The 26,378-nt window shown below is 47.6% G+C and overlaps 1 protein-coding gene across 1 annotated transcript in view; it reads left to right on the top strand.

Moving 5' to 3' along the window:
* The first annotated feature begins 1,262 nt into the window (after positions 1-1,262).
* The window catches only part of rgs12b (regulator of G protein signaling 12b), a 230,195-nt gene continuing 205,079 nt past the window's right edge, over positions 1,263-26,378 (top strand). Inside the window, 16 exon segments of the mRNA XM_038805850.1 lie at positions 1,263-1,411; positions 3,057-3,293; positions 3,295-3,601; positions 3,603-3,702; positions 3,705-3,829; positions 3,831-3,904; positions 3,906-4,027; positions 4,030-4,142; positions 4,144-4,198; positions 4,201-4,271; positions 4,273-4,513; positions 4,516-4,727; positions 4,729-4,768; positions 4,771-4,832; positions 4,835-4,898; positions 4,901-5,117. Coding sequence (XP_038661778.1) covers positions 3,211-3,293; positions 3,295-3,601; positions 3,603-3,702; positions 3,705-3,829; positions 3,831-3,904; positions 3,906-4,027; positions 4,030-4,142; positions 4,144-4,198; positions 4,201-4,271; positions 4,273-4,513; positions 4,516-4,727; positions 4,729-4,768; positions 4,771-4,832; positions 4,835-4,898; positions 4,901-5,117 — 1,886 coding nt within the window. The 5' untranslated portion in view covers positions 1,263-1,411; positions 3,057-3,210.

Here is a 26,378-nt window from a genome sequence, read left to right as displayed (position 1 = left end):
CAACCAACATTCCTATTCAAAATCAACGGATCATCCGTGTTCCCAAACCACATTCCAATTCAAAATCAACGGATTATCCACGTTCCCAACCCACATTCCAATTCAACGGATCATCCGTGTTCCCAACCCACATTTCAATTCAAAAATCAACAGATCATCCGCGTTCCCAACCCACATTCCAATTCAAAAAATCAACAGATCATCCGCATTCCCAACCCACATTCCAGTTCAAAATCAATAGATCATCTGCGTTCCCAACCCACATTCCAATTCAAAATCAACAGATCATCCACACTCCCAACCACATTCCAGTTCAAAAACCAACGGATCATCCGCACTACTAACCCATATTCCAATTCAAAATCAATGGAACCCTCCGCACTCCCAACCGACATTCCAATTCAAAAATCAACAGATCATCCGGGTTCCCAACCCACATTCCAATTCAAAATCAACGGATCATCCGCACTCCCAACCACATTCCATTCAAACAATCAACGGATCATCCGGGTTCCCAACCCACATTCCAATTCAAAAAATCAACGATCATCCGCGTTCCCAACCGACATTACAGTTCAAAAATCAACGGATCATCCGCACTCCCAACCCACATTCCAATTCAAAATACGGTCGATGCGCGCGCGCGCTCGAGCGCCGATTGCCGGAGAGGGTTGAACAAACAGTCCCAGTGTCCGCGAAACCAAGATGACCCACCCGCCAGCGGCTTCCTCCCCACCCCCAGGTCTGTCCACACACCAAAAAAAGAAGAGATTTAAGTTTTTTCAGGCCACGGCTTTGTGCACGAGAGCGGTCAATTCAGCCGCGGTGACAACCTCCCGCCCTTTAAGAATAAACGCTGTTTATGGAGCGTCTTGTCTGAAGTTGACAACGGTCACGGAGCAATGGAATGCCCCCCCCAACTGTCAGTAAAGAGATTGGGGTGGGGGGATCAACACGTTCATTTTATGTTCAGTAATAAGTAAGTTTTTAAAAAGAAAGTACATAGTTTAAATATCTGGTGGTTTGGGCCGCGAAACGATCAGGTGGAAGTCACGTCGGTGTCGCAGGCCGGGCGGCCGGAGGATGCTGGCGGTCAGTCAAGCCCCGGGCGAGGGGCGGGGGCAAAGGGCGGGGGCCTGCCGCCGATTGACGGCCGCCGCCTCCAATGGGCACGGCGGTTGCCCTTAGCGACGGGGCCGAAACACTGAGCGACGACGGGGGTTGGCGGAGGCGGCCCGCCTACAGGTCGGGGGTGGGGTGAGCCCGCCCACAAGTCTGGAAGTTTGGAGAGAGGGAGCCGAGCGCCCGCAGTTGAGACCGGGAGCCATTGCCCCCCTGGGGGAGGGGGGGAAAACGGCTTCCACTCACTGCGTCTCACAACCTGCATTGGATTTGGAGCTGAAATGTGTGGGTATGTAAAGGAACAGCAAGACCTCCCACGGTGTATTGATGAAGTTTTTTAAGCCCTGTGCCCATTCCATTGTGTCCTCCCCCCCCGCCCCCCTCTCCCCTCTCTCTCTGCAACTCTCGGCCCCCTTTATCCTGAAGGCGCCCGGACACCGACTCGAAATCAAACTTGTCCACGCAGTAAGCCTGTAACCGCGCCCAAAGTGGCTGTAATCCAGGCAGCAGCCCTGCAAGCCAAACAAAGTGGGTCTTGTCTCGTCCTGCCCCTTTAGCGTGGCCAATCCACCCACCCTGCACCTCTTTTTGGGTTTGTGGGGGGTGAGACCCACGCAGACACGAGGAGAATGTGCAAACTCCACAACGGACAGTGACCCGGGGCTGGGATCGAACCCGGGTCCTTGGCGCCGTGAGGCGGCAGTGCTGACCACTGCGCCACCCTGCCTCTCCCTCAAACCCGGTATCTGTACGGGTGGAAAATCATCATTTCCAAGCGCGTATTTTCCAGCTCTTTATGCAGCCGGGTAAAGATTTTGACATTCAAAAGAGAAACCAGCGCGAATTGCTTGTCCGATGGGGATTTCAACCCCCTTCACGAGAGAGGCTTTTGTGGAACTCCTGATGGTTTCTTGTCCAAAGATGCGCAGGTTAGGTACATTGGCCACGCTAAATTGCCCCTTAGTGTCCAAAGGTTAGATGGGGTTACTTGTATAGAGTGGAGGTGTGGGTAGTTAGGGTGCTCTTTAAAGGCTGATGTAGACTTGATGGACCGAATGGCCTCCTCATAGCACTGTAAAATTCCATGATGCTGTGCTGATGGTTGTTATAAAACCATGAACATGGGGATTTTGAATGCTTCGCCCGTTTGGCGCTGTTAAAAATATGCATCAAAAGCAGAGTAAGGATTTATTTGGGTTGAGATATTGCAGAAGATTACTGCAACAGTTTCTGTTTTTTGGTACTTTTAATTGAACACAATTTAAAATGACATCAGTGCAATCAATTTAGTTTGCTAAATGTGTGGAAGTTTAAGTTTTCTGTTGCCCACATTTGCAATAGTTGAAAATTAGCTATTTTATACTAAATTTGTGTTCTGTGGAAGTTTATTTGAACTACTTACTACTGTAGAGGGTTAAGATGTTTTGTGGTGATGGAACACACTTCTTAAAGGTCTTGGCAAATGGACTGTTTTCCTTGCATTTTCTTCTCAAAGCAGTATTTATTTACAGTGAGCCTTCAAAAAAAAATATCTTTTGGAGAAGAAAACGCTGCCCGGACGAGGATCTTTATTTAAAAAAAGTCTCCTCTAGGAATTAAAATTCCACCTGTCTTGTAAACAAGGCAAATTCTGAAACTACAGGGTTTATAACAGGATATATTGTTGGTGGATTTTTCATCTGACAGATCTGTCTAGATGCTTATCGTTGTAAAGCACAATGAAAAAAACTACTAATTTAGTATGAAATTCTCTTGTCGACAAAAATGCCTTTCTTGTTTGGTGTTGACAACCTTTCTCCAATAAACCAAAAGTGCTCCCAATGAAGTGAAAGGCTTGTATTAGAAACTTGCTGTGAGTGGAACCTCGGGTTTACTGTCTTTCCAGGTTGAAGCTCACGAACGACTTTGATACATACCTTTATTTTTCATTTCAGGAGTTTTTCTTGGGACAACCTACATGAGTGGGAGAGGAATTTAAAGACATGGCTACAATGAACTTTCTCCTGAAACACTCAACTGATTGCTCCCTGGCCATTTTGATACTTTTTCAAGTTTACCATTGTGCTGGGGTGGCAATATAAATAAACAATGCATAGACAAGCTGATCAAGTGAAACGTCGTTCAAGCACCAATCCTGCCCTTCGGGTGAGGAATGTGGATATTGCTAGGGGGGACTGGATACGGATTCACTCTTTCTGGGCAAGCTCCCTGTGTGCTGAGCTGCATTCTGAAAGGAAGCCCGGCACATTATGTTGGGCTTCGATCTGGTGATCGCATACTTAATGTTAATGACATTAATGTCTCTAAAGCCTCTCACGAAGATGTTGTGAAACTGATAGGACAGTGCACAGGAGTGTTGCGACTTGTCATTGCTGAGGGTACTAACCACTCTGATACAGGTTCTAGTGATGAGGAACTTCATTTCAATGAAGGCAAAGTGGCTTGGATGAGCAGTAAGCCAAAGTCAAAGGTACTGGGTCCTAAACAGAGCTGAAAAGGTTGTCGCTGATGTACAATCAGGTGCATATTTAAAAATGCTTCTTGATAATTCCAGTAATCCTACCAAATGTGGTAGAACTTGTATCAGCAACAAAGACAAGTGACCGAAAAAGCCGTGGATTTCCGACCAGGCGCGGAAGTGCAAAAACAAACCCACATGACACTTTCTGAAGAAGAAGTAATGAAGGTATTGAATGACTACTCTGTTTTTTGTGAATGGCCTTGAAAACCAAGATGAATTTGTCCTCGATGCTAACATTTTGAACGTTGGGATGATAGTAGCTACTTGGGTCCATCGAATTGCCTTCAACTAGTTCAAATCTGGAAACTGATAGCTTACAGGCAATTCGTGGCTGCATGCGACGCTTGCGGGCTGAGCAAAAGATTCACTCCCTTGTCCTCATGAAGATATGCATGACAGCATTAAGCTATTCAATGACAAAAATGTTGTTTCGCCTGCTGTGTACCCTGCAGAAAAATTGGCATTTAGCGCTGTGTGCCCAGATGACCGCAGATTCTTTGGGACTCGTCACCATGCAGATGTCTGATGATCATAGCCTTGCCAGTGAGAATGATGGTGACTAAGGACTTCGTGTCATGTCTTCATGGTAGATCCAGACCTCTGTCAGCACAAAATTCACCAGGGTATTGGCGAGACTATTTAGTATCACGTGCACACCAGATCCAGATACCAGTGGTTGCTTGGAGTTTCCTCCTTCCTCTCAACCTGTTCTCCAGTTTGTATCTGTGTTGTACAAGGACATGGGGGAGTCATTTGAAAGTATGCGTGCAAGAGCGTTCCTTGACGGGGACTTATCTGATGGCCAGCAGAACAATAGTACTGGTAGTAACAGTGATAGTGGGATTGGATGCTATAGTCAAGAGGAAAAGAACACAGAGTTCTAGTTGTTGATCTGGGTACCAACTCAAACAAACATGGCCCCCACAGTGCCTGGAGTAATGTTCCGGGTAAAGGGCAGATGCAAGGTACTTCTCCGTGGAATGGATGTCGTCCTGACTTGGAAGGCAAATTCCATGCATCGCGACTTTCAGAGTTGGCGCAGAATGATTGCTCTTTACTTAATGGTAACAGGCACCTTGGTCCCGACAGCTCGGCTTGATGTTCCAGGAACGTCTCCCTGGTCTGTGTTACTTCGGCTAAAAAGTCCGATATAGTGAACAGTGCTCCTTGTACAACTCCAAGATGGCTTCCCCCCTTCATATCCGTAAAGACTGGCAATACTGCAGCAGCAGTGATCAGGAATCCTATGCAGAATCCACGACGGACTGTCCAGTGTGAATTGTAGTACACTGAAACAGGATCTTCCCCCTCCAATGAGCAAGATCCAGACAGAAAAGTATAGAGTTGGAAGTGGCTTAGGCCAGCCTTTTCGCGTTGTATCTCAAAAGAATGAACTGACAAGTAAATTGTTTGGGATTGAAAAAATGTTTGGGATACAACAAAATAGCAGAAAAGCAAAGACAAAAAGGTAAGAGTATGACGCTATGATTCGTTAGTACACATATGCTCTACGTTCATGTATGATGTCTGTGGTATGATTCTGTGATAAGTTATCAAAACTGCACAGTAGAACTGATATTTCTTTCCTTCCTTGTGCTTTGCAGAATTTATTTTTAAGAATGCTGAGATGGCATGTTTCCATTTTAACCCTTTGCAGTTACCAAAGGTGCCTCATAATTGCAAGCATGAAACAGTCATTCATCCAGTTTGGGCTTCAGCTAGCTTGTTGCATGTGCTTGTAATAATTCGAAACAGTTACATTACTCTTTACATGCTACCGAATACGTCGACCTTTCCTTAAAGTTGGTTTATCTTCCCTTTGCAGTAAAAAAACGTGTACAAAGGCTTTAAGTCGCTGTGAAGTCGGCTGACGGAAGCAGGGTGTCCAGGGTATGTGCGTACATACTGAAGATACTGCATCTGTAGTGCGCCAAAGTCTTTACGTGCACTACAGACATTGTTGCCAATACCTTTACTCCATATTGACCAGGCACATTTAAACATTGCCATGAAAGGACATGGAGTTTACACAAATTATTTAATGCATTGTAAGAAATTGACGTATCCACTGCATGTAAATTATGTAATTAACAAATTAATATTGAAGAAATATAAAGAGACAATATCCAATGTTCTAAAACATTGTTTTAATCTTTTAAATTTAGAGTACCCAATTATTATTTTGCAATTAAGGGGCAATCCACCTAACCTGCACAGCTTTTGGGTTGTGCGGGTGAAACCATGGCAGACATGGGGAGAGTGTGCAAACTTCACACGGACAATGACCCAGGGCCAGGATTCGAACCTGGGTCCTCAGCGCCGTAGTCCCAGTGCTAACCACTGCGCCACCATGCCACCCAACATTGTTTTATTCCAACTGAAGAGTCTAAAATTGTGGTAGAGGTGAATTGGGTTGGTAACGTTTGAGATATAATTGAATAGTTTCCCATTGTTAACGGAGGAGGGATGCTCAGGTTTGTTTCTAAAATCTTCCGAAAGCTGTATTTCAAGCTGGTCTAAGTGGTAGTCCCAGAGAGTTTGGAGGCTGACTCACTGAATATATTCAAGGCTAAGATAGATAGATAGATTCTTGAACTATACAGGGGAGTCAAGGGTCATGGGGAAGGGGCAGCAAAGTGGAGCTGACATCAGAATCGGTTCAGCCGTCTATTGAATGACTGAGCAGGCTTGAGATCCTTGACCTACACTGCGCCTATTTCTTCTGAAGGTCCCTGTGTTATTGTTTGGTTATGAATTCCACTCTTACCCTCAGGAATTCTGAAAATGCGAGCCCACGTTTCAAATGTACAGATAGGAGCAGCTGCGTTTTCAGAACTTTTCGCTCTGTTTATAAAGTATCCCTGAGTCCATCACCCCCCACCCCCCCCCTGCCTCCCCGACCACTGAATATTTATTTCACGTGTCTAATCTGAAGTTAGTTCTGCTCCATTTAAAGCCAGAGGATGTAAAAATAATCTACTTGCTGGCGTCTCACCATTGTCTTTCTGCTCGTCGAAAAGCCTGCAATACGGACGCTTCCATGTTACTGATTAGTGGAATCTAGCAAAGCAAAATTGACAATAACGGTACACTAATGCATACTTACATTCTTCTTCAACTAAATAATGCAATGTATTTATAGTCTTGCCAAAAAACTAGAGACATAAACTGTCGCCTAGCCTCAAAGGTGTTTTACTAAATTCAATTGCCTTGCGCAAAACCTTCAGTTTTCTTCAGTCCAGCTGATAGAACATAGAACATACAGTGCAGAAGGAGGCCATTTGGCCCATCGAGTCTGCACAGACCCACTTAAGCCCTCACTTCCACCCTATCCCCGTAACCCAATAAACCCTCCTAAACATTTTGGTCACCAAGGGCAATTTATCATGGCCAATCCACCTAACCTGCACGTCTTTGGACTGTGGGAGGAAACCGGAGCACCCGGGGAAACCCACACAGACACGGAGAGAGCATGCAGACTCCGCACAGACAGTGACCCAGCAGGGAATCGAGCCTGGGACCCTGGTGCTGTGAAGCCACAATGCTATCCACTTGTGCTGCCCTGATCTTTTGTTTTGTAGACAAATTGTAAAGTGCATCTAGTGTTGCTTAATGTGCACTTTCCAGGCCAAAAGATATGTATCTAATAATATATTTCATTAACCACTAAATGAGGTGATAGTTAGTCCCAGTACTATACTTGTTCAGTATTGTTCCGCACGTATGTACTTTCCCTGGTGGTGTGAGGGGTCCTCTCGGGAGGAACTGAGTAGATTAGGCCTGAGTTCCTTGGAGAAGAACGAGAGGTGACCCAATTGAAGCCCATTAAATTATTTAAGCGAGTTGACAGTCTAGATGTCTGATAAAATGTTACCCTAGCTGGATAATCTAGAACACACACATATTAGAGTCCAAAGTTGATAGGTTTTTGGAAATTAAGGGATATGGAAGTAGTGCAGGAAGATGAGTTGAGATAGAAATTGAGGCTGGGAAAGATCAACTGGCCTACTCCACTCTGATTTCTTATGTTCTTGTAAATGGAATTGCAGTTGGGATTGGGTGGGGAAGATAACTGACTGCTTTGGAACTGGTGGCAAAAAGTGACGATCACTATTCCCATTTAAATTTTGCTGGTGTCACGTAATTCTGTCCCTTTTAGGAATTAATAACTCGTCATCTACACTACAGCAGAGGGAGCAAGGTTCCCCACTAGACTGCAGCACTGAATAGAGAGAAGCTACTCTGTAAGAGGAATCTCTTCGCGTAAAGTAGAGCAATTCATTATTATAGCCTATTTACTATTTTGGTATAATTGTATGGATACTTTTTCCTTATGAACTAAGTAGATCTGATCATAATAACTTGCTCTGTATACTCACCTTGTTCTGGAATAAAGCTGCTTAATAACCTAGTCTCATCAATGGAGAGATGAAGAAATATGCAAACAACAATATGGATGCCCAGTTTAGGTTGCAAAGTTCTTTGTTGTTAGACCCTCCGGTTACACTATTGTACGAGTATTAATATACACTTTGAGTCAATTCCCATAAAATAAGATGCTTAGACTGTGTATGGCAGCAACTGATTCTGCTGATGTCGAGAAGGTGTCTGTGGCAGCATTGAATCGGCAATTTAAAATATTTGAACTGTGAAAAACTTCTTCTGTATGATAACTAGATAATTTCAACTGTACATTTTGCCATTCCAAACATTTGGGAATATCTTCTGTCTGGAATATTTTGAGCAAAGAACACCAGACTCTCATGCTGTTGCAGACCTGTCACTGGTTGCCGGAACAATTTGAATGAGGTGTTACTCAAGGGTAAATCGCAGACTATTGACGCATGTGGCGTCTCGTTCATCTTTGGCCCAGTATACACTCTCAGGTGGATGTTAAGACCCCGCGGCACTATTTTGGAGAAGAATGGGAATATAAACAAAGAAAACTACAGCACAGGACAGGCCCTACGGAGCACCAAGCATGTGCCGACCATGCTGCCCGTCTAAACTAAAATCTTCTACACTTCCTGGGTCCGTATCCCTCTATTCCCATCCTATTCGTGTATTTGTCAAGATGCCCCTTAAATGTCACTATCGTCCCAGCTTCACCACCACCTCTGCAGCGAGTTCCAGGCACCCACTACCCTCTGTGTAAAGAACTTGCCTCGTACATCCCCTCTAAACTTGCCCCTCACACCTTAAACCTATGCCCCTAGTAATTGACCCCTCTACCCTGGGAAAAAGCCTCTGATTATCCACTCTGTCTATGCCCCTCATAATTTTGTAGACCTCTATCAGGTCACCCCTCAACCTCTGTCGTTCCAGTGAGAACAAACCGAGTTTATTCAACCACTCCTCAAAGCTAATGCCCTCCATACCAGGCAACATCCGGGTAATCTCTTCTGCACCCTCTCTAAAGTCTCCACATCCTTCTGCTAGTGTGGCGACCAGAATTGAACATTGTACTCCAAGTGTGGCCTAACTATGGTTGTATACGCTGCAACATGACTTGCCAATTTTTATACTCAATGCCCCGGCCAATGAAGGCAAGCATGCCATATGCCTTCTTGACTACCTTTCAGATGTCCTGGTCAATATTTATCCTCCAATCATCATTGCTGAAGTAGACTATTTGGTCATTATATTGCTGCTTGTGGGAGTTTGCAGTGTGCAAGTTGACTGCAGCACTTCATTACAACAGAGAGTCGACCTTCAGAAGTACTTCATTGGCTGTAAAAATGCTTTGAGACAAAGTCCTGAGTTTGTGAAGGACACTACATATTTTCTATACTAATTGTCTTGTGTGTATATAGATACACTATCTGTACAGGTCTTCCTTTCTTATTGGTTTGAATGGAATTTAGTAAAACACCTTTTGACGCTAGGTATTGACTGTTTATATCTCTCTAGTTTCGCAGTTTTTCACTGGTCCATTCCAGCAATGTCATTATAGAGGTTTGTTGGAAGTACAGGTATTAATTTTGAACCTTAGTCATTTCAATTTTGTTTCGGAGGATAGTTTTTGAAAAAAAGTCTGATTATGGAGTCGGAACAAGATAAGCTCCAAGTACAAATATGATATCTTGTCATCCAGTATGGATTTTCTGTAGGGTTTCTTTGCTGTTTTTCTGTTCAATGCGTGGGTTTCATTCGGGTGCTCCGGTTTCCTCCCACTGTCCAAAGATGTGCAGGTTAGGTGGATTGGCCACGCTAAATTGCCCTTTGTGTTCAAAAAGGTTAGGTTGGGTTGTGGGAATGGAGTAGGGGTGTGGGCTTGGGTGGGGTGCTCTTTCCAAGGGCTGGTGCAGACTCGATGGGCCAAATGGCCTCCTTCTGCACTGTGAATTCTATGATGTGCTCTTGATGTTAATTAATGACTTCAATACTCTTGCTTGGAGTATGTTCTGTTGCCTTACTAATGAATATTGAGTAAATGCTGTGGGAAGTATTTTTTTGGTTAACTTAACAAATCCTGCTTTTAGGAACTGCTTTTATTGGATTGTAGAATGTGGCAGCACAGAAACATTGTAGAATGTGGCAGCACAGAAACAGACCTTTGATGTAATGAGTCCCTGTTGGTCTTTTTATTTTCTTGAGCCAGCTAGTTTATCTCCTGCATTCTCCCTGCTGATCCTTAAAACATTTCTGTTTTCCAAATAATTTTCTAAAAACCCTTCCACAGCATCTTATGAGAGGAATTCACATTCTATCCACAGTGAGTTTAAAAATAAATCTTGCTTTCCTTCTAATTATTTTGGGATTACTTTAAAATCGTATTGTTTATTAGTCATAATCTGCCGTAAACTTGCAGACCTCTATCAGAACACCCTTGAATATCTCTGCTATAATGTGAGGAATAAATAGCTCGAACGTCTCCAGTCTCACTTCATAACTAAACACTGGTCAGAAGACAAGGCAAATAAATCATTTGAACAAAGAAAATTACAGCACAGGAACAGGCCCTTCAGCCCTCCAAGGCTGCACCAACCATGCTGCCCGTCTGAACTAAAAAACCCTACCTTTCCAGGGACCATTACCCTCTATCCCCATTCATTCATTTACTTGTCAAGACGCTCCTTAAAAGTCACTATTGTATCTGCTTCCACTACCTCCCCTGGCAGCGAGTTCCAGGCTCCCACCACCCTCAGTGTAAAAAAAACTTGCCTCGTACATCTTTAAACCTTGCCCCTCGCACCTTAAACCTATGCCCCCTAGTAATTAACTCTTCCACCCTGGGAAAAGCTTCTGACTATCCACTATGTCCATGCCCCTCATAATCTTGTGGACTGGGAATTGTCTTGTACCCATTCATAATTTCAGTGAATCAGGTTGTGCTACTTCATTTAAGTGATGCATTTAGATGTTCTCCACTTTAAAGCTTCTCTTGGGATTGTATATGTTTGGAATGAGGCAATGAGAACTGATTTGGGAAATCATGGTTGAGAATTGTAATTAGGGGCAATAATAATTGATCTAATCTTGCGCACGAGTGTTGAACTCGTACTAAAGCAGGGAAAATAGCATCATAACCTCCCCTAATTTGATCAAAACTGAGGCCTTGGCAGCTGTTATCCTTGAGAAACCTGTGATATTGTTGTGTAATTTTATGGGTATCTTAACATAAATGTTCAATCATGACTTGAATAAGATCTTGTTTAGGAACATAATGTTTTTTCATCTGACATTGTTTTATCCTGCAAAAGTTTGTTTATTCTTTTAATGGTGTCATTTTCTGTGATTTTTCAAGGCTCTTTTAAGAACCTGATCTTCATTTTCAGATAATGTCCATTATGGAATTTAAATATATCATTTTGCATTTGGGTGAATTTATCTCATCCGAATAAGTTCAGCAACCAAGCAGTAACTGTTCATTCTGGCTGAGTTCATTTCTGAAGTTGCAATTGGTGAATTAGACAAAAGCTTGTACTAGGGTTTCAAATGAGCTTAAATTTATTCATCCATTCTAACTTATTAATCAGGCTATGGACTTGCAGTGCACAGATGGCTACTGTGTGTCTGTAATTAATGCCAATGTTGATACTGAAATGCATTAGAGGAATATTAAAAATATAATGTTAAATATCCAAGGATATTAATTTTGGGAGGAGTCCAAATGAAACTTGGATAAATGTTTATGATTACAATAAAACATTGTAACAGAGTAAGAACGATAGTTTGTTGCAGTGGGAGCCTTTATGATCTCATTAGCTTGGCATCAAGATGTAGCTTATAATTGTCATTACTTTTAGTAATTGGGAGTAGTCCGATTTTGTTGGTTGATTATGTTTTTGAAAAATATTCTCACTTGAATGATATCCTGTATTGCTTTACAAGATACAAGTGAAACAAGGCCTTCAATCATTTACTGTGTCACAAAGGTGTTTTTATTCCAATTAAGGGGCAATTTTAGCGTGGCCAATCCACCTACCCTGCACATCTTTGAGTTTTGGGGGGGGGGGTGGGGGGCAGTGATTCGGGGCTGGGACCGAACCCAGTCCTTGGTGCCCGTAAGGCAGCAGTGCTAACCACTGCTCCAATGTGCTGCCCACAAAGGTGTATTAAGGGAAGGCATGCATGGATCTCTAAATAAAGAATCTTTACACTGTAGTATACATTCCTTCTTGCAAAGATCCTACAAGGTAAGAAATTCAAAGAGTACAGTAAATAATAAGCTTACAATAACACTTCAATGAAGTTACTGTGAAAAGCCCTGAGTCACTACCTCCGGCGCCTGTTCGGGGACACTGAGGGAGAATTCAGAATGTCCAAATCACCTAACAGCACATCTTTCAGAACTTGTGGGAGGAAATAGGAGCGCCTGGAGGAAATCCACGCAGACACGGGGAGAACGTGTAGACTCCACACAGATAGTGACCCAAGCAAGAATCAAACCGGGTCCCTGGTGTTGTGAAACAGCAGTGCTAACCACTGCTGCCAGGCCGTCCACTGTGCTGCCTGCCGCCCTGAACACTGAGAATGCAGCTTTGGACTAATCGGCTTTTCTAATCTTGTACAATGTATGTCAGATCTCCCCTCAATCTCTTTTACTCCAATCAAACAACCAAACCTGAGCTTTTCCAACATAGCCTTTACAACTCAACTCCCAGCCCTGGAACTATTTTGATCAATCTCTTTTTGACCCTCTTCAATTCCAGATCCCTCTGTCTTTGAAAATAGTCTAGAATTGTGGCATTAAGTATACATTGCTTCTCTCTAATCTTTCTGCAACCATCCATTACCTCACACTTCTCGGATTAAATTCCATCTGTCATTTGTATGCCCATTCTGCCAGCCTATCTATGTCCCTTTGATGACTGATATCATCTTCACTGCACCTCTAAGTTTGGTATCATTGGTATCAAATCTTTATGGAATGCATTGGTTGCTGACTATATGGATTTGAAGAAACTTTAAAAAAAAATACAAACCAGAAATGGTGGAAGAATTCAGCAGGTCTGGCAGCATCTGTGAGAGAGAAGTTTTTTTAACAAACAATTTTATTGAGGTATTTTAGGCATATAAAAAAGTGACATGTACAGTACAAAAAACAGAAGTCAAGACACAAATTAAACCTAGTGCAAACCATGGGCGCGATTCTCAGACCTCCCCGCGCCGGGTGGGAGAATGCGGGAGGGCCGGGCGAATCACGACGCGCCGCCCTGGCACCCCCCGCGATTCTCCTCCCCCCCCCCCCCCCCCCCCCCTCCAAATGGCGTGTTGCGGAATCGCTGCTCGCCGTTTTTCCCAGCGACCGGCGATTCTCCGGCCCGGATGGGCCGAGCGGCCTGACCTGTTCACGCCGGCGGCAACCACACCTGGTCGCTGCCGGCGTGAACATAGCGTGAAAGGTAAGTTTGGGGCCTGTGGGGGGAGGAGAGGGGCTTGAGCACCACGGCCGTGCTCGGGAGGGGACTGGCCCGCGATTGGTGCCCACCGATCGTCGGGCCGGGGCGTCTCCGAGAGACGCACTCTTTCCCCTCCGCTGCCCCGCAAGACGTGTCGGCTTGATCTTGCGGGGCAGCGGAGGGGAAGACGGCAACCGTGCATGCGCGGGTTGGAGCCAGCCAACCTGCGCATGCGCGGCTGACGTCACTTAGGCGCCGCTGTCGCGTCATTCTCGGCGTGCCGCATTGACGCAAGCGTCAAGGACCGGTGGCCAAGTTTTTCACAACGCCGCCCCTAGCCCCCTGTGGGGGGGGGGGGGGGGGGTGAATAGGGTGCGAGGAGCGGCCTCCGACGCCGTCATGAAACTCGGCCGAGTTCACGACGGCCTTCCCGATGCCGCGCGGGAGCGGAGAATCGTGCCCCATTGCTCTGTTCACGCAAGGACCTGCCTCAAAATCCCCCTACTCTACTCTATCCTAGCCCCCCTTCCCCCCCCCCCCCCCCCGCTGACGCTTACTCCTCTGCGAAGAAATCAATAAATGGCTACCACCTTCGGGCGAATCCTAATAGCAAACCTCTCAAGGCGAACTTGACTTTCTCTAGGCCAAGGAAGCTCACCATGTCCAATAGCCAAGCCTCAGCCCTCGGGGGCTTTGAGTCCCTCCATGCTAACAGTATTCGTCGCCGGGCTACCAGGGAAGCAAAGGCCAGAACGTTGGCCTCTCTCTCTTCCTGGACTCCCGGGTCCTCCGAAACCCCAAAGATTGCCACCTCAGGGCTCATTACCACCCCAGTTTTCAATACCCGGGACATGATATCTGCGAATCCCTGCCAATACTGAGTTTAGGGCACGACCAGAACATGTGTATATGGCACATCTAGCACACTTGTCCTCCAGCCCGAAGAATCTGCTCATCCGGGCCACCGTCATGTGGGCCCGGTGCACAACCTTAAACTGGATCAGGCTGAGCCTGGCGCATGTTGCAGTCGTGTTTATTCTGCTCAGGGTTATGCCCAGATACCGTCCTCCATCCCTCCCTCTCCACACCCCCGAACGGGTTCCTCTTCCCACTCAAGCTTCAGGTCCTCGGTCTGCGTCTCCTCAGCTCCCATTGGTTCCTTGTAGACGTCTGAGACTCTACACTCACCCACCTTTCCCCTAGAAACTACCCTGTCCTGCCTCCCCTTCGGCGGGAGATGTGGGAAGGACGGCACCTGTCTGCGCACAAAATCCCCCACCTGAAAATATCTAAAGTCCTTCCCTCTTGCCAGCCCAAACTTCTCCTCCAGCGCCCTCATGCTCAGAAAGCTCCCTTCCAGGAACAGATCCCCCATCCTCACAATCCCTGCCCTTCTCCACAGTCAATACCCTCCCCCGTCCATGTTCCCCAGGGCAAATCGGTGGTTGCCGCAGATTGGGGTCCATACCGATGCTCCCCTACATGCTTCCTCCACTGGCCCCAGATCCGAAGAGCCGCCACCACTATCGGGCTGGTGGAGTATCATGCCGGCGGAAGCGGCAGAGGCGCCGTGACCAGGGTTGCTAAGCTAGTGCCCCTGCATGAAGCAGCCTCCTGATGTGACCATCAATTCACTCTGAACACGATTGGAAGTAAACTGTGGTTTTAATAGTCTGACAACTGAGCCTGCCTGCGACCAGAAGAACTGAGGGCAGGCTCACACGGCTGCAGCACTTATACTTCCGGTAGTGGGAGGGGCCATGGGCGGGGCCGAGGGTGGAGCCCTGTACAAGCTCCTCATCTCCCCTTATGGGCAGAGCCGCGCAACGGCTCACAGACAGAGCCCACAAGGATTTAATACTATACAATACAATACAGTGTGAATTGCATTCACCGCATTCAGCCCTTGTTAAAAAAAATCAAGCCCGGCGGGGGTGACTGGTCTACAGGTTGAGCCGGTCCGGTGACCGAGTCGTCCTTTGGGATCGGCGGAGCACCAGGGTTGCAGCCTCTTCGGGTGGCTGGGTGTGGGTATGAGGGTGAACTCCGGGGGTGTTTCGGTCCGAGCTTCGTTCCTGACTGGTGCGACGGGCGAAGGGGGGCGCAGGAAACCTATAGGTGCGGGGGCGTGGGCAGGAAACCTATAGGCGTGGGGGCGCAGGGTGTGGGGGGGTTGGGTGGGGTGTAGTGTGAGGGGTACCTCGGTGGTGGTAGTGGTGTCTCCTGCAGGCGCCATGTCCCGGAGGGAAACGGTGTCCTGACGGCCGTCGGGGTATTCAATAAAGGCGAGTGGGGGTTCGAGTGAAGCAATATCCCCCTCTCTACTAGCGGGTTTGTTCTGTGTGTCCGGACGTGCTTCTGGAGGAGAACCGGGCTGGTGTCCTCAACCAGGATGTGAGCGAAGCCCCCGTGGTAGTGCCTCTAGAGAAAACAAATAATCGTTCGTGAGGGGTCTGGTTGGTGGCGGTGCATAGGAGGGACCTAAAAACATGGAGCGCGTCGGCGAGGACATCCTGCCAGTGGGAGGTCGGGAGATTCCTGGACCGGAGGGTCAGTAGAACGGTCGCGTTCTCCCTCTCCACCTGCCCGTTCCCCCTGGGGTTGTAGCTGGTAGTCCTGCTCGAGGCGATGCCCTTGTCGAGCAGGTACTGACGCAGCTCGTCGCTCATGAAGGACGAACCCCTGTCGCTGTGTACGTAGCTGGGGGAAACCAAACAGGGTGAAGACACTGTGCAGGGCTTTGATGACTGTGTGGGAGGTCATATCGGGGCACGGGATGGCAAAGGGGAAGAGGGAGAATTTGTCGATGACGTTGAGAAAGTACACATTTCGATTGGTCGAGGGGAGTGGCCCTTTGAAACCGATGCTCAGCGTTCAAAGGACCTGGAAGCCTTTACCAGGTGGGCCCTGTCTGGTCTATAGAAGTGCGGTTTGCACTCCGCGCAGATCGGGCAATCCCTGGTGATGGCTTTTACCTCCTCGGTGGAGAAAGGCAGATTTCGGGCTTTGACGTAGTCGGCGAGCCGGGTGACTCCCGGGTGGCAGAGGTCATTGTGGATAGCCTTCAGGCGGTCGTCTGGCGCATGTGCCGCGGGACAGGGCATCTGGGGGCTCGTTGAGCTTCCCCGATCGATATATGATATCATAATTATAGGTGGAGAGTTCGATCCTCCACCGCAAGATTTTATCATTTTTAATTTTGCCCCTTTGCGAGTTGTCGAACATTAAGGCAACCGATCTTTGGTCGGTGATGAGGGTAAACCTCCTACCTGTGAGGAAGTGCCTCCAGTGCCGTACAGCTTCCACAATGGCTCGAGCTTCTTTTTCGACTGAGGAGTGTCGTAGTTCCGAAGCGGAGAGGTTCCGGGAGAAAACGGCTACTGGTCTCCCTGCCTGATTCAGAGTGGCGGCGAGAGCGACCTCTGAGGCGTCGTTCTCCACCTGAAAGGGGACGGATTCATCCACTGCCCGCATGGCGGCTTTGGACATGTCCTCCTTGATGCAGTTGAAGGCCTGGCGGGCCTCAGCTGACAGTGGGAAGAGTGTGGTCTTAAATAGTGGGCGGGCTGTGTCTGCATACTGGGTGACCCGCTGGGCGTAATAAGAGAAGAATCCCAGGCACCTCTTGAGGGCCCTGGGACAATGAGGGAGAGGGAGTTGTAAGAGGGGGCGCATTCGGTCGGGGTCAGGGCCCAGGACTCCGTTTTCCACGACATAGCCGAGGATGGCTAGTCTGGTAGTACAGAAAACGGATTTCTCCGTATTGTAGGTGAGATTGAGTTTCTGGGCGGTTTGGAGAAATCGGTGGAGGTTGGCGTCGTGGTCCTGCTGGTCATGGACGCAGATTGTCCAAGTACGGAAACGTGGCCCGCAGCCCGTACTGGTCCACCATTCGGTCCATTGTTCGTTTGAACACCGAGACCCCATTCGTGATGCCAAAGGGAACCCGGAGGAAATGGAAATGGCCATCTGCCTCGAACGCCATGTAGTGGCGGTCCTCCGGGCGGATTGGGAGCTGGTGGTAAGCAGACTTCAGATCCACCGTGGAGAATATGCGGTACTGGGCGATCTGGTTGACCGTGTCTGCAATTCTGCGGAGGGAGTATGCATCGAGGTGCGTGAATCGGTTAATGGTTTGGCTATAATCAACCACCATCCGGAACTTTTCCCCGGTCTCGACGACCACCACCTGATCTCTCCAGGGGCTGTTACTGGCCTCTATGACTCCCTCACGGAGGAGCCGCTGGACTTCGGCTCTGATGAATACTCTATCCTGCAGGCTGTACAGCCTGCTGCGAGTGGCTACTGGTTTACAGTTAGCCGTGAGATTAGCGAAGAGTGGAGGGGGGTCAGTTTTTAGAGTCGCTAAGCTGCAGATAGTGAGTGGAGGTAGGGGCCCGCCGAAGCTGAGTGTGAGGCTCTTGAGGTTACATTGAAAGTCGAGCCCGAGTAAGAGTGGGGCGCAGAGGTCGGGGAGTACGTACAGCTGGAAATTAGAGTAGCTGGCGCCCTGAATCGTTAGGATCGTGACGGTGCGCCCTTGTATGTGGACCGAGTGCGAGCCCGAGGTGAGGGAGATAGTTTGCCGTGCAGGGAAGATAGGGAGCGAACAGCATCTTACCAGGGCAGGATGTACGAAGCTCTCGGTGTTCCCGGAGTCGAAGAGGCACGGTGTCCTGTACCCGTTGATTTTAACGGACATCATCGAGCTCTGGGGGTGCTTCGGACGCGACTGGTCCAACGTGACTGCGTTGAGTTGCGGATAGTCGGCGGCTCGATCAGCAGTGCTGGAGTGGCCCCGTGATGACTGTCCGCTGAGGTCGTAGTCGTCGAGGTGAACTTCGGTTGATGGCCAAGATGGCGGCCCCCGTTGATTGCACGTGGCGGGTGATGAAGAAGATGGAGTCCAAGATGGCCTCCCCGTGGATCGCACGTGGCGGGCGGCGAGGAAGATGGCGGCCCCCATGAGTCGCACGTGTCGGGCGGAGTCGGCACACACGGCGCAGCATTACGGTGTCTGCGGGCCTGCGAGTTGGGGGGGGCGAGTGCTCTGGACTGCGGGGGAACATAGAACATAGAACAGTACAGCACAGAACAGGCCCTTCGGCCCTCGATGTTGTGCCGAACCATGATCACCCTACTCAAACCCACGTATCCACCCTATACCCGTAACCCAACAACCCCCCCCTTAACCTTACTTTTATTAGGACACTACGGGCAATTTAGCATGGCCAATCCACCTAACCCGCACATCTTTGGACTGTGGGAGGAAACCGGAGCACCCGGAGGAAACCCACGCACACAGGGGGAGGACGTGCAGACTCCACACAGACAGTGACCCAGCCGGGAATCGAACCTGGGACCCTGGAGCTGTGAAGCATTTATGCTAACCACCATGCTACCCTGCTGCCCTGATTTTTAGAGGGTTTCGATTTCGCCAGGCATACTCTGGCATAATGTCCTTTGCGACCGCAGCTGCTGCAGGTCGCGTTGCGGGCCGGGCAGTGCTGCTGTGGGTGTTGGGGCTGGCCACAAGAACGGCACACTGGCGCTCCAGAGTGAGTGGGTGGCCGCGCGGCGCAGGCCTGGGACAGTCGCTGGTCGGGGGTCCACGATGGGGTCGCTTGGTCCGCGGGGAATGAGTTTAGACTGTGGAATGCGACCTCCATTGTAGTTGCTAACTCTACAGTGTCCTCCAAGTTCTGGGCCCCTTTCTCGAGTAGACGCTGGCGCACATAGTTAGACCGGAGCCCCGCAACGTATACATCACGGACAGAGAGTTCCAAATGCTGGGAGGCCGTTACAGCCTGAAAGTTGCAGTCCCGAGCAAGGGCTTTTAAATCGTGCAGAAAGTCCTCTAGTGACTCTGCGGGGCGCTGGCGGCGGGTAGCGAAAATGTGCCGCGCGTAGACCTCGTTTATCGGCCGCACGTACAATCGGTTGAGCATAGCAAGGGCCTCAGTATAGGAGTCGGTACAATTTAGTTGCGTAGAGATGCGATGGCTCACCCGTGCGTGTAGTAGTCTGAGTTTCTGCTCCTCTGTAGTCTCGGAGGTGATCGATTCAGCCAGGTAGGCCTTGAAACACCAAAGCCAGTGTAGAAAGATTTCCTTCGCCTCTGCAGCCTGCGGGTCGAGTTCTAGTCGATCAGGTTTGAGGGCTGATTCCATAGTAGTTTTCTTCAAGTTTTCTAAGACTATTAAATTGATGTGACCATCAATTCACTCGGAACACGATTGGAAGTAAACTGTGGTTTTAATAGTCTTACAACTGAGCCTGCCTGCGACCAGAAGAACTGAGGGCAGGCTCACGGCTGCAGCACTTATACTTCCGGTAATGGGAGGGGCCATGGGCGGAGCCAAGGGTGGAGCCCTGTACACGCTCCTCATCTCCCCCTCCCACGCAACGGCTCACAGACAGAGCCCACAAGGACATAATACTATACAATACAATACAGTGTGAATTGCATTCACCACACCTCCAGCCGCTCCCAAACCGACCCCACATCCACCATCCATTTCCTTATCATCGCTATGTTGCCCGCCCAGTAATAGTTGCTGAAGTTCGGCAACGCCAGCCGCCCTTCTCTGTTCCTTTCAAGCATCACCTTCTTCACCCGCAGGGACTTCCCTGCCCATACAAATCCCAGAATAATTTTATTCAGCCTCTTAAAGAAGGACCATGGGATAAAGATGGGGAGACACTGAAAAACAAACGAGAGAAACAGAGTTTCCACTTTGAGTTCATGTCATTCTTCTTCAGCGCTCTGTTTTTCACCAATGTTTTTAATTGTAAACAGAAAACTGAATTCTGTATAAACAATGTTTGTTCATTGGCTATTAAGCTGCTTTAACAATCCATTATAGTTATCTGCTGCCAATATTCAACTACTTGTATAAGTGTATAAGCGATAAGATTGGGGCGGTACGGTGGCACAGTGGTTAGCACTGCTGCGTCACGGCGCCTGAGATCCAGGTTTGATTCTGGCCTTGGGTGACTGGAGTTTGTACTTTCTCCCCGTGTCTGCATGGGTTTCCGCTGGATGCTCCGGTTTCCTCCCCTTGTCTAAAGGTTGGGAAGGAGTGATGGTTAGGGCTCCTGGAAGGGGAGGCCTGTAAGTAGCTGTGGGGAGTCTGCCAGGGACCCCATAACCGGGTGTCATCACTTGGGGGGGGGGGGGGGGGGGGGGATAGTGCCCATGTGTGTGGAGGTGTGTGCCCATGGGTAGAGGGTGTGGGAGACCCACAAGCACACTTACAGATTGGGGCACCCTTTCAAAATGGCGGCCGATCTCGGAGTTTAGCTCCCCAGTGTGAAAAAAAAATTCTAAGGTGGGCTAAACCGGTGGGAAACTTCCTAGGGCCCAAAAAAGTGACCAAGTGTCATTGAATAGCAGTAGGGAACTCCCTGATACCCTCCTTTATTTTCATAGATATCCATGGCCAATTATCCTTATTCCTCCAGTCTTCCTTTTCACTGGTATATACTTTTGCTGAGCACTGTGAAACATCATCGAAAAGTTCTCAACTGTTCCTCAATTGTCCCACCATAAAGTCTTTGCTCCCAGTCTACCTTAGTGAACTCCTCCCTCATCCCATTGTACTCTCCTCTAGCCAGAGCTAAAAATACACCCTCTGCAAGAGGGGACAGGAGTTTCCATGGAGATGGCATGGGTATGTAGTGTTATGAAAGGGGCATGGGGATATGAGGGAGCATGGTGTTGGGTGGGGGCCATGAGTTGGCATGGCAGTGGCAGAGGGAGACTGGAGTGGATATGACGGATGAGGACTAGATGGCCTAACAGCTTCTAAAACAACTGGGATCAAATCCCAGAAACGTGAGGTGAGCCTTCCTCGTGGCCAGCTTTGGCACTCGCCTCTCCCTGTGGCCACCTATGATTTGCTTCAGGGGTTGACAGGCCAGCCTCTATCCCACCTCCCTGGAACACAAATTGGGTAAAACCGGGCCCTTTAAATGCAGGTGGCCCTGCTGTTTGGGAAATTTCCCAACTCGAGCTACTCTCCTCTGTAGCGAAAATCCAACCCTAGGAATCAGCACAGAAACAGAGCCTGTGAGTAATCACTACCAATGTAGAGGATTATTATTTGTGCAGTGATGCACCATTTCACTCCTAGTACTTGAGCAAAGACTTTGTTTAGCTCATTGATTAAATCAACTTTATGCCTTAAAGAAGCGAGATGGTTAGAATCCGTTCAGAGTAATTATTAGAGTTTTGCATTAGAAGCATAAAGTTGAAGACTGCAGTTTTTTTTGAAGTGTTAATTTAGATTAAGTGCAGCACCAACACCTGCCGCACAGCTGGAATCCACAACCTTTTGTTTCAAGCTAGGAGCCTTACCAAGGTGTGATAAAATACATAAGGAAAAGTAACCAGTGATATTTCTCCAGGATCTGTTGATATATATGAGTGATGATGTCTGGCATAGAGTATCTGATTAGAATGTCATTAAATTTGTTGCAAAACTATTTTAGCAGGCAAGAAATAATTATTTAGACCAGTTCTAACTTATTCAATAGTTCATTAGAGTTGGGCCATCATCAATGGCATTTAACAAGCATAGAACATTTGTTTTGGCATGGAAACACGCCTTGTTTGTTTTAAATTATGGGGAGAATTTTTAAAATTGTTATTGTTATTAAAAAACTTGAATAAAAATTATTTAAAAAAAAAACAAGCATAGAACATACAGTGCAGAAGGAGGCCATTCGGCCCATCGAGTCTGCACCAATCCACTTAAACCCTCACTTCCACCTTATCCCCGTAATCCAATAACCCCTCCTAACCTTTTTGGTCACGAAGGGCAATTTATCACGGCCAGTCCACCTAACCTGCGTGTCTTTAGACTGTGGGAGGAAACCGGAGCACCCGGAGGAAACCCACGCAGACATAGGGAGAACGTGCAAACTCCGCACAGACAGTGACGCAGCGGGGAATCTAACCTGGGACCCTGGCGCTGTGAAGCCACAGTGCGATACACTTGTGCTACCCTGCTGCCCAGCAGTTCCATTTAAAAGCAGCAAATCCCAGGGATGGGAGAATTATCCTATTTGTAACAAAATCAAATCAAATGATAAAGTCCGGATATATAAAACCGTATCAATAGGATGAGTAGGATTAGGCTAAACCTGGTTTTAAAATTTAATTAAGTGCCTTCACTTGAGAGGGCATCAGTATTAAAATTGTAAGGAATGATGGCATACTTAAAAGCAGTTCAAATAAAAATAACTCAAACAACAAAATCAAACCAAAACAGTAGGTTAAGGTGATGTAAAACCGTACTCAAAGCTTGTGGAAGGTTATAACATGAAATGGTCTTCATTTAGCAGATAGGAAAACAACAACCGTGAACAATCCTTGAATGTAACGTAGACATAACTGAATTCCCACCTTATTTCTGGGATAAGCTCGATAGAAAATCATAACGTATTATACACATATTGTACAGCTTACTGGTGTGAGCCTGTGTTTTTTTTTTAATCAAGTGACTCTTTTTCACCAGAGTCAAACATTTGGGGAGGCATGGTTTAAATAATCTTTATATGCCTTTGACAATGTGCCACATGGGAGACTGTTAAATAAGTTAAGAACTCACGGTATGCAGAGTAAGATCCTAGCATGGATAGAGGATTGGATGACTGGCAGAAGGCAGAGAGTGGGGATAAAGGGGTCTTTTTCAGGATGGCAGCCGGTGACTAGTGGTGTGCCTCAGGGGTCTGTGCTGGGACCACAACGTTTTACAATGTACATTAATGATCTGGAAGAAGGAACCAAAGGCATTGTTGCTAAGTTTGCAGATGATACAAAGATCTGTAGATTGACAGGTAGTATTGAGGAAGCAAGGGGGCTGCAGAAGGACATGGACAAGCTAGGAGAGTGGGCAATGAAATGGCAAATGGAAAAAATGAAATGAAAATCGCTTATTGTCACGAGTAGGCTTCAATGAAGTTACTGTGAAAAGCTCCTAGTCGCCTCATTCCGGCGCCTGTTCGGGGAGGCTGCTATGGGAATTGAACCGTGCTGCTGGCCTGCCTTGGTCTGCTTTAAAAACCAGCGATTTAGCCCAGTGTGCTAAACCAGCCCCATGTCGCTTATTGTCACGCGTAGGCTTCAATGAAGTTACTGTGAAAAGCCCCTAGTCGCCACATTCCGGCGCCTGTTCGAGAAGGCTGGTACAGGAATTGAACCGTGCTGCTGGCTTGCCTTGGTCTGCTTTAAAAGCCAGCGATTTAGCCCAAATGAAATACTGTGGAAAAGTGTGAGGTTATGCACTTTGGAAAGAGGAATTTAGGCATAGACTATTTTCTAAATGCAGAAAATGCTTCGGGAAGCAGAAGCACAAAGGGACTTGGGAGTCCTTGTTCATGATTCTCTTCAGGTTAATGTGCAGGTTCAGTCAGCAGTTAGGAAAGTAAATGCAATGTTAGCATTCATGTCAAGACGGCTAGAATACAAGACCAAGGATGTACTTCTGAGGCTATATAAGGCTCTGGTCAGATCCTATTTGGAGTATTGTGAGCAGTTTTGGGCCCCGTATCTAAGGAAGGATGTGCTGGCCTTGGGAAAGGGTCCAGAGGAGGTTCACAAGAATGATCCCTGGAATGTGAGCTTGTCATATGAGGAACGTTTGAGGACTCTGGGTCTGTACTCGTTGGAGTTTAGAAGGATGAGATGGGATCTTATTGAAACTTACAATATAGTGCGAGGCCTGGATAGAGTGGATGTGGAGAGGATGTTTCCACTTGTAGGAAAAACTAGAACCAGAGGACAGCATCTCAGACTAAAGGGACGATCCTTAAAACAGCGATGAGGAGGAATTTATTCCGCCAGAGGGTGGTGAATCTGTGGAACTCTTTGCCGCAGAAGGCTGTGGAGGCCAATTCACTGAGTGTCTTTAAGACAGAAATAGATAGGTTCTTGATTAATAAGGGGATCAGGGGTTATGGGGAGAAGGAAGGTGAATGGGGATGGGAAAAATATCAGCCATGATTGAATGGTGGACAGACTCAATGGGCCAAGTGGCCTAATTCTGCTCCTATGTCTTCTGGTCTTATGGTCACAAGTATGCTTACATTAACACTGCAATGAAGTTACTGTGAAAATTCCCTAGTCGCCACATTCCGTCGCCTGCTCGGGTAAACTGAGGGGGAATTCAAAATGTCCAAATTACGTAACAGCACGTCTTTTGGGACTTGTGGGTGGAAACCGGAGCACCTGGAGGAAACCCACACAGACACGGAGAACGTGCAGACTCCGCACAGACAGTCACTCCAGCGCCTGTTCGGGTACACAGATGGAGAATTTGGAATTCTGGCACAGTGGTTAGCACTGTGCCTCATAGCTCCATGGTTCCGGGTTCAATTTCGGCCTTAGGTGACTGTGTGTGCAGTTGGAACTTTCTCCCCGTGTCTGTGTGGGTTTCCTCCTGGTGCTCTGGTTTCCTCACACAGTCCAAAGATGTACAGGTTGGGATTGGCCATGCTAAATTGCCCCTGGTCCAAAAGGTTAGGTATGGTTACGGGGATAGGGTGGAAGCATGGCCTAAGTAGGATGGCCAAGGATCATCAGCACTGTTTTGTCGAAGGGCCAGTGCAGACTCGATAGGCTGAATGGCCTCCTGCACTGTGGAAATTCAAAGTGATGATAATACAAATCCATGTGTTGAGGATATGTGAAAGGTGTGATGAAGTTGGAATAATCTAGCATCTAACTGGAACATGTTAGATACTAGATCTGCCCTTATTGTCTGAGATCTATTTGCAACTTCAGGTGAGAGGACAACATCCCCAACACTGAGGTTCTTGCAAACCTGGCATCCAGAGCATGTTCATTAGAGCCCCACTTAGCTGGCTCGGTCATGTGGTTTCCACAGAGGATTCCCATATACCAAAGGCAGTACTCTACCGCAGATTGAACACAGGACTCCGCACCACAGAATGTCCCAAACTGAGATACAAGGATAATTTGAAAGGCAACCTCAGCACTTGCAAGCTGGATCCCAGTACATTGGGGGGGAGAAACAATCTTGGACAGACCCTAATGGAGAAGTCTCTGCCATCAAGCGATTTCAGCATTGGAGGAGAACAGAACCAAGTGCCTTTGGAACAAGGAATTGTGGCACAAAAGCCATTGCCTCCATCCAGACATCAGATCCTGGTATGGCAACTGCTCGGCCCAGGACCGCAAGAAACTTCAGAGAGTCATCAACACAGCCCAGTCCATCACACGAACCTGCCTTCCATCCATTGACTCCATCTACACCTCCCGCTGCCTGGAGAAAGCGGGCAGCATAATCAAAGACTCCTCCCACCCGGCTTACTCACTCTTCCAACTTCTTCCATCGGGCAGGAGATACAGAAGTCTGAGAGCAGGCACGAACAGACTCAAAAACAGCTTTTTCCCCGCTGTTACCAGACTCCTAAACGACCCTCTTATGGACTGACTCATTAACACTACACCCCTGTATGCTTCATCCGATGCCAGTGCTTATGTAGCTACATTGTGTACCTTGTGTTGCCCTTTTATGTATTTTCTTTTATTTCCTTTTCTTCCCATGTACTTAATGATCTGTTGAGCTGCTTGCAGAAAAATATTTTTCACTGTACCTCGGTACATGTGACAATAAACAAATCTAATCCAATCCGTGCCTCCAACACTGACTTCATATGTGGTACTTGTAATCGGTTATGCAAATCGAGACTTGGCTTAAAGAGACTATGATGTGGAGATGTCGGCGTTGGACTGGGATGGGCACAGTAAGAAGTCTTACAACACCAGGTTAAAGTCCAATAGGTTTATTTGGAATCACTATGGGCGGCACGGGTGGCACCATAACACAGTGGTTACCACTGTTGCTTCACAGCAGCAGGAT

Source organism: Scyliorhinus canicula, chromosome 8 (assembly GCF_902713615.1).
Source record: "Scyliorhinus canicula chromosome 8, sScyCan1.1, whole genome shotgun sequence".
In the NCBI taxonomy this organism is placed as follows: Eukaryota; Metazoa; Chordata; class Chondrichthyes; order Carcharhiniformes; family Scyliorhinidae; genus Scyliorhinus; species Scyliorhinus canicula.
This window is presented reverse-complemented; position numbering and strand designations above follow the sequence as displayed.